The following is a 13,156-nucleotide window of genomic DNA, read 5'->3' as shown; positions in this document are numbered from 1 at the left end:
GAAGACAATTTTACTTTAGTCTATAATTTACTTTTGTTACAGATTAAAGTCTTAAGTGTTTGTTGTATAATTGAAAGAGGCTAAGGATTAGTTGATGTGAATCTGAAAGATATGCTCGAAGCTAACTCGAATCTAATCTGGCGGTCAACAACAATCGAGAAAGGCTAAAGAGAGTAAATCCTTTGGAGCGCAGGTGAATTCGATGTAGAATAGAATAGAATGCTGAATGATTAGATCTGAATTTAAGAAGTAAGCAAGTCGTGCATTACAGGACCACTCACAAGTCATTAAAACGGGTTTAGTAAAAGTCCTAGAAGGTGGATGATAGCTTGAAGAAGCCACCATAAACATTATTCCACATATTTGTATGCCCGGGCTGCATGTTAAAGGGCATGGCATATTTAACATGCAGCTGCACACGAGCTGCCCCAACTACCACGTCTGCTCTGCTGACCTACTATATTTTACTGCGATAGTAATAGGAAAATGCTATCCAAATATTATCACTTGGCAAAGCAAACTTGAGATTTGCCATGTGCGTAACCCTGAATCGGCCCATTACCCCATTTACCACGAGCTCTGGCTAAGCTGGAACGGTCACACTGCCAATTAGATTGGCCTCAAAGCAAGCAAAAGAGCAAAAGTGGGAATGTCAATAATTAAAAGTCGGCCAAATGTTGTCATTTGTCCTCAGCGCCGCAAAGCGACTTCCTGCCGCCCACAAGGCACCCACACACACACATACACCCCTTTGGGTGTAGCTGTGTGTGGCGTGCAAGTCGTGCACGTCCTTGCGAGTCTTTTGCTGTTGTTGCTGCCATTTTGATTTATCGATTTAAATTTTTGCTGCCGTCTGCTTGGCTCGGCTTCGCCTTGCGCTTTTCCCACATTTTCACATTAGCGGCTCAATCATTATTTTCTCTCTCACGCTATCCTTTCGCTTTGCCTATTTTCTGCCTTTTAAATACTTATGCATTATATTTTTTTTGTGTGAGTGTGTATTTTTTCCTATTTCCTCTTATACATATATAAATATATGTTTTTTTCTTTTCTTTTGACCGCCTGCCGTTTGGGTCGAGGTCTTTTGCGAAACTTTTCGGTGGATTTTTGTTTCTTCTTCTTCTGCTGATTCTTCTTCTTCTTCGGTTTTCGCCACCCGCAACAAACGTCGTTACCAGTCAAGTTAGCGTGCGAGCACATAATACATATACACACGCACACATGCACACGGAGTGCTGTGTGCCTGTGTTGTTGTTGATGTGTGTTTTTTTTTATTACAGCAGCGCGCGCAATTTGGGTCGATGGTAAAATAGAAAAGCCAAAAGCAAGGCAAAGCTAAACACATACTACACACATACTACACACACACACACACACACACACACATGCACACTCAGAGAGTGACACGAACATTTCGAACAAAGGTCGTTGCGAGCAGTCCAATGCACATTTATTTCTATACACACACACACATAAACACAGCAAGTGCTCACATGTGTGTACACATACCGATGCTTATACGTACGCCTGATGATTACAGTGCTGGCCATAATCAGTGGCATACTCTATTTTCTCAAGGCATGAAAGATATGAAACGAAGCAGCTGTGACTATTATTCTTATTGTTATTATTATTAGTTTTCTATCTCTTTAGTCAGGTCCAAATTCTGTGATAGTGTATACCTATACTTATATTTGTTTGTATATATGTATATATATATTCTTTATACATATATACATGCATATATCAAGTATAAGCATCTGTGCATTAAACGAAATAGTCCTTAACATATATGTGGCGTTTTTGTTTTGTTTTATTCTTTATACCCTGAACCCATTGAAAATGGGAAATCAGGGTATAATGGTTTTGTGAAAAAGTATGTAACGGGCAGAAGGAATGATCGCAGACCCCATAAAATATATATATTCTTGATCAGCACGACGAGCTGAGTCGATATAGCCCTGTCCGTCTGTCCGTCCGTATGAGTGCACCGAACTCAGAAGTTATAAGAACTAGAGAGCTGAAATTTGGCATGCATACTCGTGTGTACCATACGCAGAACAAGTTTACCATATTTTTTCGATAACTCATCCGATAACTTTTTTATCGAGAATAATCGAAAAATGTATTTTGTTTTTTCAGCCTAATTTGAACACTTATAGACCTGGAAACTTCAAACACTGTGTATATACAGTTGATCGATACGAAGATTTTGTAATTTACAGATTTTGGATACCACGCCCCCTTCGCTCACACATTTTAACCATTCGAAAGTTTCATTAAGATTGTATGTCTACAAATGAAATTATTCAACAAATAAATTCTCATAATATTGCCCACACTGCAGCGCAGCCCAAGCGCAGTCGCTGCTAACTGCGCAGTCAGCAGAGCGCGTGATTACACGTGCGTGTGGATGCGTGTTTATCAGCTTAGAGGGTTCAGGGTATCTCCTAGTCGAGCAGTCTCGACTAGAGCCTTCTTACTTGTTTTGAACTAAGCTATTTGTACCTCTTATTATGGACGTTGCTGTTTGCACACATGCACCTACGTTCGCCTACTCTCACACTCATACTCAAAGCTCTCTCACTCTCTCTTTCTCTCTATTTTCGTGTGTTTGAGTTATGTTCGGCGCTGCTTTTTTTTTTTTTTTTGTGTACTCGCCATTTTTTGTTTTTTTTTTTTCTTTCACTTATTTTGACATTTTCTGTGACTGGTTTTTGGTTTCATGTTAATTGCTCGTAGCGTCGCTTGTTCCGGCAATCTGCGTTAATTTTAAAGCTTGATTTACAGACTACAGCGAACGAGTCCTTGTCGTTGTTGTTGTTGCTGTTTCTGTTTTCGTTTCTGCTCTCCTTGTTGTTTTTGCAGTTTTGCTTGCTGCTGTTGCATTTGCTGCCGCTTTGCGGCTGCAGCTCAACTGCAATTTGCGCCCCAAAGCACACAGCACAATATTTTTTTTCTTTAGCTTCATGTGTGTGTGAGAGTGAAATGTAGTGTGTACTTTTGCTACCCTGTCCCTGCATGAGGTCACATGAGCCCATAACGAGCCATTTAGGCACATTTAGAATATGATATATGTATATAAATAAACAATGTTTGACTAATAGTTTTAACAACTTTTGGAAATTCGTTATTTAATTAGTTATAATATAGCCAAATATATATAAGATAATAGAAATTAGGGCAAATAGGGTAAGTAAATTTAACCCAGCTCTCGTTTGGTTTATATGGAGATATTTTATTGGTAAATTCTATAGCTATCATAGACTTGAATTTCTGTCTTTTTAATAGGTTTGAATTGACCGATCCTTTGGGGTACTAAAAAAGTATTGATCTATTGGCATTTAAAAAGGTTTGCCTACTTTGCTTAAGATGGATAAGATTTCGCATAAAAGCAAATATTAGACAATTATTATTTTTAGATTGTGTTGTGCTTTTCCATTCTGAATACCAAAGGATATTGGCAAAAGTATTTTGTAAAGGGCAAAAGATAACCCTTACGATGGACCTGACCAAATATCCTATTAACACATCTATATCGTGTTACCGTATATATCTTTACTCCTCTTTAGTATTCAAATCGGTGATTCTTGCTGTCCATTCAAAGAATGTTTATTAATTATTTTTTGTTTAGGTTAAGTTGTCTAAAAACAAACTGTAAATGATTCACGCACAGATTGACGGATATACTGAAATAAACCACCCATAAATGCAGAATATATTAGATACAGCTAATTTCTTCATTGATAGTTGTTTCCCTCTTCTGTTCGAATCAAACTCTGAATGAAACTTGTCACTCTCATTGATTAAAATTGGTTTACTGGCAATAATAAAATGCTCAGACATAAGCTACCTGTACCCTACCTACCCGACCCTACCCGCCTCTATGAGGGTCGTATGGAGGCTTTCGGCTGCCAGCTAGTTGTCTTGCGTCCCTCTTCTGTTGCTAACCCCCTTGCCAATGAGCCATGAGCGAGTGTGCGAGTGTGTGTGTGCGGCAGACAGTTAGAAAACGAAACAGACGGCCGCAAAGGGATGTACGTAGGGTCCACGACGCAAAAGGGCGGGGACGGGTGCCGGGGGGCCGGCGTCGGTTGAGTCATTAAAATGAGAAATGACTCCAGGGTGCGCACGCCTAGGCAAACATTGTGCCACGTCGTGTTTAATTGTTGTTGGAACCAAAAATAAAAAACAAAATGAAAAAGAGAAAAAAATAAGAACAGCAAAATAAGTAGCATAAAAATTGCGCTATGTGGCAGCAGTTGGCCAAACAAAAGGTGAATACGAGGTTTGCCCAACTTGACTTGGCCCCAAGCACTGAAAAACAAAAAGAAAACAAATGCAAAAATGCAGCTGTTTCTGTGTATGGGTATGTGTGTGTGTGTCTGTTGTGTGTAGAAGTGTGTGTTAGCAGCTGTTCAAACTTCGCTTCAATTATTTATGCTTGCAGACGTTGCGTATACGTAATTTATGCGCGACTTTATGGGTTTACAGGGCATACTAAATATAACGTATACGCAATGTGTAACACCCACATAATTTTGAAAATAAAACTGCATGTTATTTTATTCCTGTTAGAGCACACATATTATAAATATAATATTATAGCTATATATTATATATATTTAAATATTATTATATATATTTAAATGATTTATCTAAGTAAGTATAACGTATACGCAATATGTAACAGCAAAATAATTGTAATATATTATATATACTGGCAAAAGCCTCAGATGATGTATTTAAAATCCATATGACAGTTCTTTGTTTAAATGAATAATCTACATAAATATGACGTATACGCAACGTCTAACAGCGAAATCATTTTAATAAATATTTATAATATTTTATTCTATTTTGACACTCATATATTATTAGTAAAGATTAGTAAATGGCGCATACAAACGCTACAAATTATTGCGACAATTCTTGTTTAAATGAATTATCTGTATTTCCTCTCTTTGTTTAACTTTAATATAATATAATTATATATTTTTGTTAAACTTTAATTTACTTGAGTTTCCTTATGACGGAGATTTACACGAACACTCCATTCTTGTCTGTATTTTAATCTTTTTTATTGTATTATGAACTCTCCTATCAAAATGCAGAGATATATATATGACTTTCTAAATAGTTAAATTCACTTTGCTCGATTTAATTTATCATACATATATTATATTAATATTTATGTATTGTTATTATAAATTGTATGTTATATCTCACATATGCCCTGTGTAACGCATATTTTTATTTGCTCTTGGATTGTGAGCTATGCAAGTCAAATTCGAATTTCTGCTGGGAGAGGACTTAGCCAGACTCTGCCTTCGACCCCTCAGAGCTCGATTGAATTGTACTTCGTCTGTAGCATAAATCACTTATACAGCGAATTTCCCTCCTCAGAGCTCCTGCTCCTCGCTCTGGTGCCTCATTTAAATATAAATTCCATTAGTCATAGTCACAGGCAAAAGGCCAAATCACGCATAAGCCATGTTTGTTGAGCGCCCGACAGTGTGCGTTTGAATGTGTGCATGTGTGAAGAAGTCGGGGTACGTATTCCAGATGAAAATTGTGCTCTTGTTGACATGCTTATTGGTGACGTCTTCAAATGTCAAGACGCTCGCATGAGGACCAAAGTGACATGCCATCGAAGGTGTCTTGCCCGTTGACATGCTCAAGGACATGTCATTAATACAATCTTGTATCGTGCATATACTATATAGGAGTTGGCAACTCTAATTAAACTCAATGAGCACGTTCAATAGTTCATTTGCCCTAATAGCTCATAAACTATATTATTCAGCGATTCAGTAGTTCTCTATGTGAACGAAACATTCAATATTTAATTGTGCGCTTCTTAGACTAGTTCCATAGAACTAGTTCATGAACTTTGCATGTCTATGGTTTATGGTGGTCTATGGTTTACGGCTGAGTGAGCTAATTCGATTGCTAACTTAATTTGGTAGTTCATTTAAATAACAAGTTCAAGGGTTCATACTAAATTCCCGAATATAAATTTGTACATTGATAGATTTCTTGCTTGATTAATCAAATATGTAAAGTATAATCAATATAGTCAATCTTTCTTGAAAACATCCCGACTGACACAAAGCGGAACAGCTGAAGCGTGTCCTGATATCACAGCTCCACTAATATTAATACAAGTTGGAAGGAGTTCGTGGGTAAGGGGAGAGGGCTTACTAGATGGCTTGTTGGCTTGCACTTACCATTGATACCGCGTGGGTTGGACGCATTATCCTCGTTCACCTGCCGGCCGCTCGGCTCACGTCCATCCGCAAGGTCGTCCTCCTCCTCCTCGCCGAACATTTCGGAGGACTGATAAAGGATTTCGGCTTCGTCCTCATTCGATGTTTGCGATGATTTCACTTGATAAGTGGGCGGCACGTCGGCCATGTTGTTGAACGTGACATCGTTGTTGTGCGCCGGCTGATGCTCTTGCTGTTGGTGTTGTTGCTTGTGCACGCTCTTCGGCTTGTGGGCCTGAGCGCAGCAGAGGCAGAGGCAGAGCAGCAGGAGCAACGAGAGGCAGCATTGCGGCTGACAACGCCCACGGGCGTGCCTATTGTTGTTCTTATTTTTGTTATTATTAGTTGCAGTTGTAGTTGTTGTTAACGTTAATAATACTAAGCATTTTAAAATATTTACACAATCGACAATGTTCGCGCACATTATTGATAACAAAAGCTTTGCATGGTGTTTTGTTTGTTTCGTATGTTGTTGTTGTTGTTTCTGTTGTTGTTGTTGTTGTGTATAAGCAACATTTGCATTTGTTGCTGGCACTTGTCGGCAACATTTGTGGGCGGCCCGTAGGCGACCGCGTCGCCGGCGACTGTTGAAATCTATCGTTGTTGTGGTGCTATTGCTGGCTGGCAGCATGTTGCTAAGGCCCATGTTGCCAAGGCGCGCTATGTTGCTGTAGCTAGTAGCCTTAGCTGTTTGCTGTTGTTCTTGGTGCTGCTGCTGCTGCTGCTGCTGCTGTTCTTGCTGTTGTTGTTGCTCCAGTTCTTTTTCTTCTTCTTGATACTGCTGCCATTGTTGTTTGCTGCATGTTGTTTGCTGCAACATTGGACCCGTTAAATGTTGTTACTGTTGCTGTTCCTGTTATTGTTGTTGTTGTTGTTGTTGTTAAGGTTGTTGCTAAACCGTTAGTTGTCGTTGTTTGTGGTTGGTGAAACTTTATTTTGCTCGCTTTCTTTTGCACTACTAAAAACAGCTCGTTCACTTCTCCTCTCACTCTCTCTCTCTCTTTCACTCTCTGCCCCTCTCTATCCTCACTCTCTATCTTTCTGTACTTCGCACGTTCTCGGCTATTTGCTGTAATGCTTTTGCATTGTTGTTGCAATATCACACGAATTTATATACACTACTATACATAAATAACAATTAACACAGCAATGCACTAGACAAGCAACTCGCTGCGGCTGTTGTTGGTGCTACTCTTGCGGCGGCTGCTGCTGGCGCTGACGCTGGCCGCAGCATTTCCACTACATTGACGTTGCGTTCGTTTTTGATGACGGCTCTTGGCTGGGCCATGTGTACGTGTGTGTGTTGCGTTCCTCTTTTCTTTTTGGCAACGTAAAACAACGCTGTGTGCGTGCCTGTGTGCGTGTGACTGTATGCCTTGTGTGCGTGTGTGTGTTCGTGTGCTTGTGGAAAATTTCCCTGAGTTTTGCCAGTGTAGCACACAGCACGACTAGCAGGACAGCACTGCTGACGTTGCTGTGGCGCTGTTAATGTCGCTGGCCGTGTGCTGCAGGCCTCACTGGAAGGGATACGACAACGGCTCCCAGCTGGAAGGCAGTCAGATCCAGTTTATGGCAGAGCGTGTTTTATATTTTTTTTATAACTGCTGTTGTTGTTTCTGTTGTTGCGCGTGCGCTGGTATTGTTTACATTTTCGCATTTACATTGAACTTGCACGAGCTGTTAAATCTGCAAAAAGAGAGAGCAGACGATAAACACCTAAAGTTAGTCAAACGGTTTTTGCACGCCAGCTTATGTTTAACTAGACAATTTGCATGCTCTCTGCAAGCGCAGCACATGCACACGCGCTCACTTCGACTCTCACTCTCACACTCGCTCTCTTGTCCTCTCATTGTTCGTGTGTGTGTGTGTGTTTGTTTGCTTACACGCTCTACTGCTTATCTCAGCGTTCTTATCGCTGCTCACGTTTCTGTTATTGCTTTCGTTTTCTGCGGCCGCTACTACCGCTGCTACTGCTGCTGCTGATTCTGCTGCTGCGGCTGCTGCTATGTTTGTTGTTTTAGCTTACGCTTACAATTTTACTTTCATTTAGTTTAGTAGGTAACACGCACACACAAATACACACAAATACACACCCAATCTCTCTCATTCTCTCCCTACCCCTCCCTCTTCATCTTCCTTTCTATTGCTCTCTCCCTCGCTCATTGCTTCATTTTTTTATGTAGCTGCTTGTGGCTGTCTCTAGGCTCTATGTGCGGTTACGTTCATTGTTATGCTTTGAGTAGCTGCCGCTAATGTTCTACCCCCCACCCCCCGACGGGCTCCATGTATTTGTGTGTGCTTTTGAGTGTCGCACTTTTTACGGCTAGCCTGAGTGTGTTTTTCTTCTTTCTTTTTTTGCCGTATTTTTAGCCATAGGCTGAAGCTTAGCCAGGAATTTCGATTCTGTTGGCACTATTATTAATTATGGCATTTGATTCTCTAGGGCTGTGTCAAATTTTGGTTCGCTGCAAATTGCGTAACATCTTATTTTTATAGCTATATTATTTTGATTTTGTCCTTTCCTTTGTATTTACGTAATTTTGCCTTAAAATTATGAAGTTTTCAGATTTGTGTCAACTGCTGCTAAAGTTTTAAATATATACATAAAATTACCAACTTTTATTGTGTGATATGAAATTCTTTTAGCCCAAAAAACTGTTCCATATATATTTTGTTTTATTTACTGGCTTATAGCATTTTATAAAGCATAATTCTCAGCGCTGTTGTAAATGAATCATTATTGCTTTAAAGTCTTGCGATCCAATAGTAATATTTCTCTTAATATTTACCTATGTTATATACATAAAGTAATAGACAATAGAAAATAGTAAATGCATTAAAAACTACTGAACATAAAATAATTCTTTTTTGCTTTTAATATAATTAAAAGAATGGTTCCATAAAATGCTTTTCATTTTTATTTTTATTTTATTTTTTAAAATTTATTTTAATAAATGGTATTATAAAGAAATTAGTAAAATGTGATTTAAGCTTTATTTATTAAAGATATAATTTAAATTTTAATATTGTGGTTATATTTTTCACTTTAATGACTCAAGTATTTGATTTGATTAGGCTTTGATTTATTTAAAATTTATTTTCCAAATTATCAACTGCATTTCAAGGATTTATATACTGAATATTTATTTATTATATTATATTTTTAAAGCCGAATTGTATTAAACACTTTTATGATCACATAATTACAGAAATTATTATCACAGCTTTCTTAAAGTGCACTACTGGGGTATGTTTTTAAGCCGTTAGGCCGTTTATGCTGTTATTTTACTCATTCCCATACACAGCTTAGCTTTGCTCAGCACAAAAAATAACTGTGCTTAACATTAATTGCGACAGCTAAAAGTATGCCATAAAAATGTGCAATTAGGAGGTCATGCCTACTCTCTTCCACTACGTATTCATATATCTCTCTGTGTCTCTCTATCTCTCCTTCTCTGTTCCGCATTTTCTGACACACGCACTCAACGACTACGGCTTACCGTTAAAGCTACGCTTCTTTGGAGTCTTGCTCAAGTTGTAGCAACTATTATATCATTGGGCAGCTTAAAGGGGGCGGTGCCAAAATATTACGGAATAACGGAACGCCAACAATTTTGATTCTTCTTCAAGTTTCTTTTATTTGGCTGGCCATTAAATTTGTTGTCTTTGCACACTGTAAAAAGCGTAAAAAAACGAAAGCAACGTTTTGACCTCTTTATGAAAGGCCTGAAGGCACGAGAAGACACGCACACGTGCACACACACACAAACACACCCAAAACCACTCACACACACATACAGAGGCACATTTGATACAATGGTATTAACATTTCTGCACTCGCACACACACATAGCATACACATACACACGTACACAAGAACAGGCAACCGCTGTGTCATTTTTATTGCTTGATTATATAAAATTTGGGTTTGCCTTCAATTTTCTGGCAGAAAAATCCATTTCGCTTTGCATATCGTCATTCGCTTTAACTTTTCATTCCTTTCCGCTTTTCGTTCTACTTTTTTGTTGTATTTTTTGAAAGTGCAATCAATTTTCAACACACACGATTAAAAGTTTCTGCACACACACACACTAGCATAGAATTTTTTTTATTGCTTAACGCACCGTCCGCTTATTGGTCCTGCGAGGATGTTGTCAGCGCAGCGCACGAAAACGTTTTGGCTCCTTGGCCAGCCAGCGGAGCTGCTACGAGCCTCGGGGCCGCAGCGACAAAGTCGAATAAACGAGAAGCGAGCCGACGAAAACGACGCGCACACGAGCATCGCTCGAGCGCTTCCAGTTGTGTGTTTTGCACAGGAGCTGAGCTTGATTGCTGCATGCTAGTGCCGCTCTCACGTTCCACTCTTCCATTCGGCTCTCTCCCGCCTTCACTTAGTTTATGTGCCATTTGCTTTTGGTGTTGTTTAAATTTATAATTAATGAATTTATTATTCTGGCATTTTGAATGCTTTAATATTAGCTCTCTCACACCCGCTAGCTGGCTCCTTAATAGACTCTCTTAAGCCCTCTCTCCCTCTGTTACTGTAGCTTGCTCTTTGCCTTCCAGTTTATAGCAAACTTTTGCTGAGAGCGAGGACCGTTTGCTAGGCTCAGGTAGACTCAGCTGCCAAACATACAGCAGTAGCACTAGCACACACTACATGAAATAGAATTCGTGCACGCGTTACAACACTTACAAACAGTCACACACACAAACACCCATATACGCGTACACACACACACGTGTACTGCCGCACTCACTCACACATACACACACTCTCACATCCTCGCACAATTGTATTTTGATTATGCCCGGTTCGGTACGCCGCATAGCTTAGATATTTCTACGCACAACAATGCGACGTCGTAAAGGACCCCCTTTGGCTCTATCTCTTTTGTTGCTCCCCTCCCGCTTAGCCCACCCCATCGCTCCACTCCATTGATAGCCCCAGTTCGCTATATCAAATATTTATAGAAATAAGAAAATGAGAGGAGTTTACGCACGAAATTTAGGACAACGTACAGGCTATACCCTAATTTAGCAGATAAGCAAATGTTAATCGAATTAAAAAATAAATAAGATTATATACAAATTATAAATTGTTAACAAAGAATAGTATGTTCGAACAAATATTTAAAATAATGAGCAAAGATAATAAACAACAAAATGTACACATTTAGTTTATAGACTCGGATATTCGGGTAAATATAATTCTAAGTATTTCAGTTATATGTCGAACATTTTCCATGTAAATAGGCTAATATTATATATTTCTATGGTGCTAAAAATCATGTAATCTTAAAAAAAACAAAAAACAAAAAAAAAAACCAAAACAAGTTAAACGTTAGTCAAAGAAATAAAAAAAAATTTAGGGGCATCCACGCGGGACAAAGTTTTGCACGTTTGTCATAGAAGTGAGCTCTAATAGGCATTTAGATCATTTATTTTATGCACAGTCTCATAATAAAAACGCCAAAATATATCATTTGTAATTATAATTTGTGGGCAGACGCAAGACAACAACAGAAAAAGGTAAATCGGTGAATTGGATATAGGAGTTGAAGCCACATCCTTGGGCCGGCACATGGCGCTGTCTGCACTTGTCAGATGATAAAGATATTTGTATATATAAAAGCCGTCAGCCAGCCAAACAAATGGCTCAAGTCAACTGTGGCCAAACAAAAGAGTTATATAACAATAGATGGAAGACACAATACAGCAGGAAAATAAGAAAAGACAAACTACAGACAAGTGGAGAGGTCTATCCATAGAACAAAATGCCCTGCAGTCTAAAACTCTGCTCTGATACAAGGCGAATAGCTCAAACAAAAGATGTCTCTTTATAATTTGGTATTTAACAAACGGCTTAGAGGTCAATTCACTGTTGGATTATTAAAATGTGAAAGTATTGCCAAATACAACTACAAATGTGAAGTTACCAGTACGAAGATTATTTTATGAACAGAAAGTAGTATACAAGTAAGATGCTAGTACAACCAGTAATAAAAATAACAGTTTATAAATTTTATTGTCATTAGACATTAGACATTAGACATTAGACATTAGACATTAGACATTAGACATTAGACATTAGACATTAGACATTAGACATTAGACATTAGACATTAGACATTAGACATTAGACATTAGACATTAGACATTAGACATTAGACATTAGACATTAGACATTAGACATTAGACATTAGACATTAGACATTAGACATTAGACATTAGACATTAGACATTAGACATTAGACATTAGACATTAGACATTAGACATTAGACATTAGACATTAGACATTAGACATTAGACATTAGACATTAGACATTAGACATTAGACATTAGACATTAGACATTAGACATTAGTCATTAGTGGCAAGACGTGACTTCCTTTACATTAACCACAATACGACAAATATTAATTATTATGTTTATGGAATATTCATGAGCATTATATTTGTTTAATAATAATTTTAAATACACAGTTTGGCCCGACTCCCAGGGTATCTTTATGCAGTCAGATCTCTCCAAAAAGTGTTCTTTGTTCATTTGATTTGATTATTCAATTTTGGTTTGATACATAAATCTCAGCTAAGACTTGAGTGATAGATCATCCAATTGTCTATGTGCGTTGGCAATTTAGTGGTAAATTAATCTAAATTAATTTTAGCACATGCCCTGCAATCGTTAGTAGAGGGTATGCAAACCAATGAGGGTATACAAGTCCCGCTCACTCCACTGTGAGCTGCTTTGTCTGGATGCTTAATAAAGCATATAATATGATTATTAATCAAATGTGGCGTATTGACTTTTCATTTGCTGAAGGATGCGGCATTTGGAATTAGCTCTGGCCATACGCAATAATAAATTTGTTGGGGCGGGTGTG

General features: G+C 38.3%; 1 protein-coding gene across 6 annotated transcripts in view; it reads right to left on the bottom strand.

Annotated features, from left to right (window-relative positions):
• LOC6578067 (sodium/potassium/calcium exchanger Nckx30C) overlaps window positions 1–10,497 on the bottom strand; it is a 42,107-nt gene extending 31,610 nt beyond the window's left edge. For 4 of the 6 annotated variants that reach the window (XM_015165982.3, XM_015165980.3, XM_002003953.4 and 1 more), the window contains exons 1-2: window positions 10,394–10,496; window positions 6,231–7,955 (exon numbers count right to left, since the gene is read on the bottom strand). In XM_015165982.3, coding sequence (XP_015021468.2) covers window positions 6,231–7,089 — 859 coding nt within the window. In that variant the 5' untranslated portion in view covers window positions 7,090–7,955; window positions 10,394–10,496. Of the gene's footprint in view, window positions 1–6,230; window positions 7,956–10,393 lie in introns of all 6 variants that reach the window. The other 2 variants (XM_032728553.2, XM_015165978.3) reach the window with 1 other exon arrangement.
• Window positions 10,498–13,156: the final 2,659 nt, after the last annotated feature.

The sequence above is a fragment of the Drosophila mojavensis genome, unplaced genomic scaffold (genome assembly GCF_018153725.1).
Source record: "Drosophila mojavensis isolate 15081-1352.22 unplaced genomic scaffold, ASM1815372v1 contig_49, whole genome shotgun sequence".
NCBI classification, from domain to species: Eukaryota; Metazoa; Arthropoda; class Insecta; order Diptera; family Drosophilidae; genus Drosophila; species Drosophila mojavensis.
Note: the sequence above shows the minus strand (reverse complement) of the source record. Positions and strands in the feature narration are given on the sequence as shown.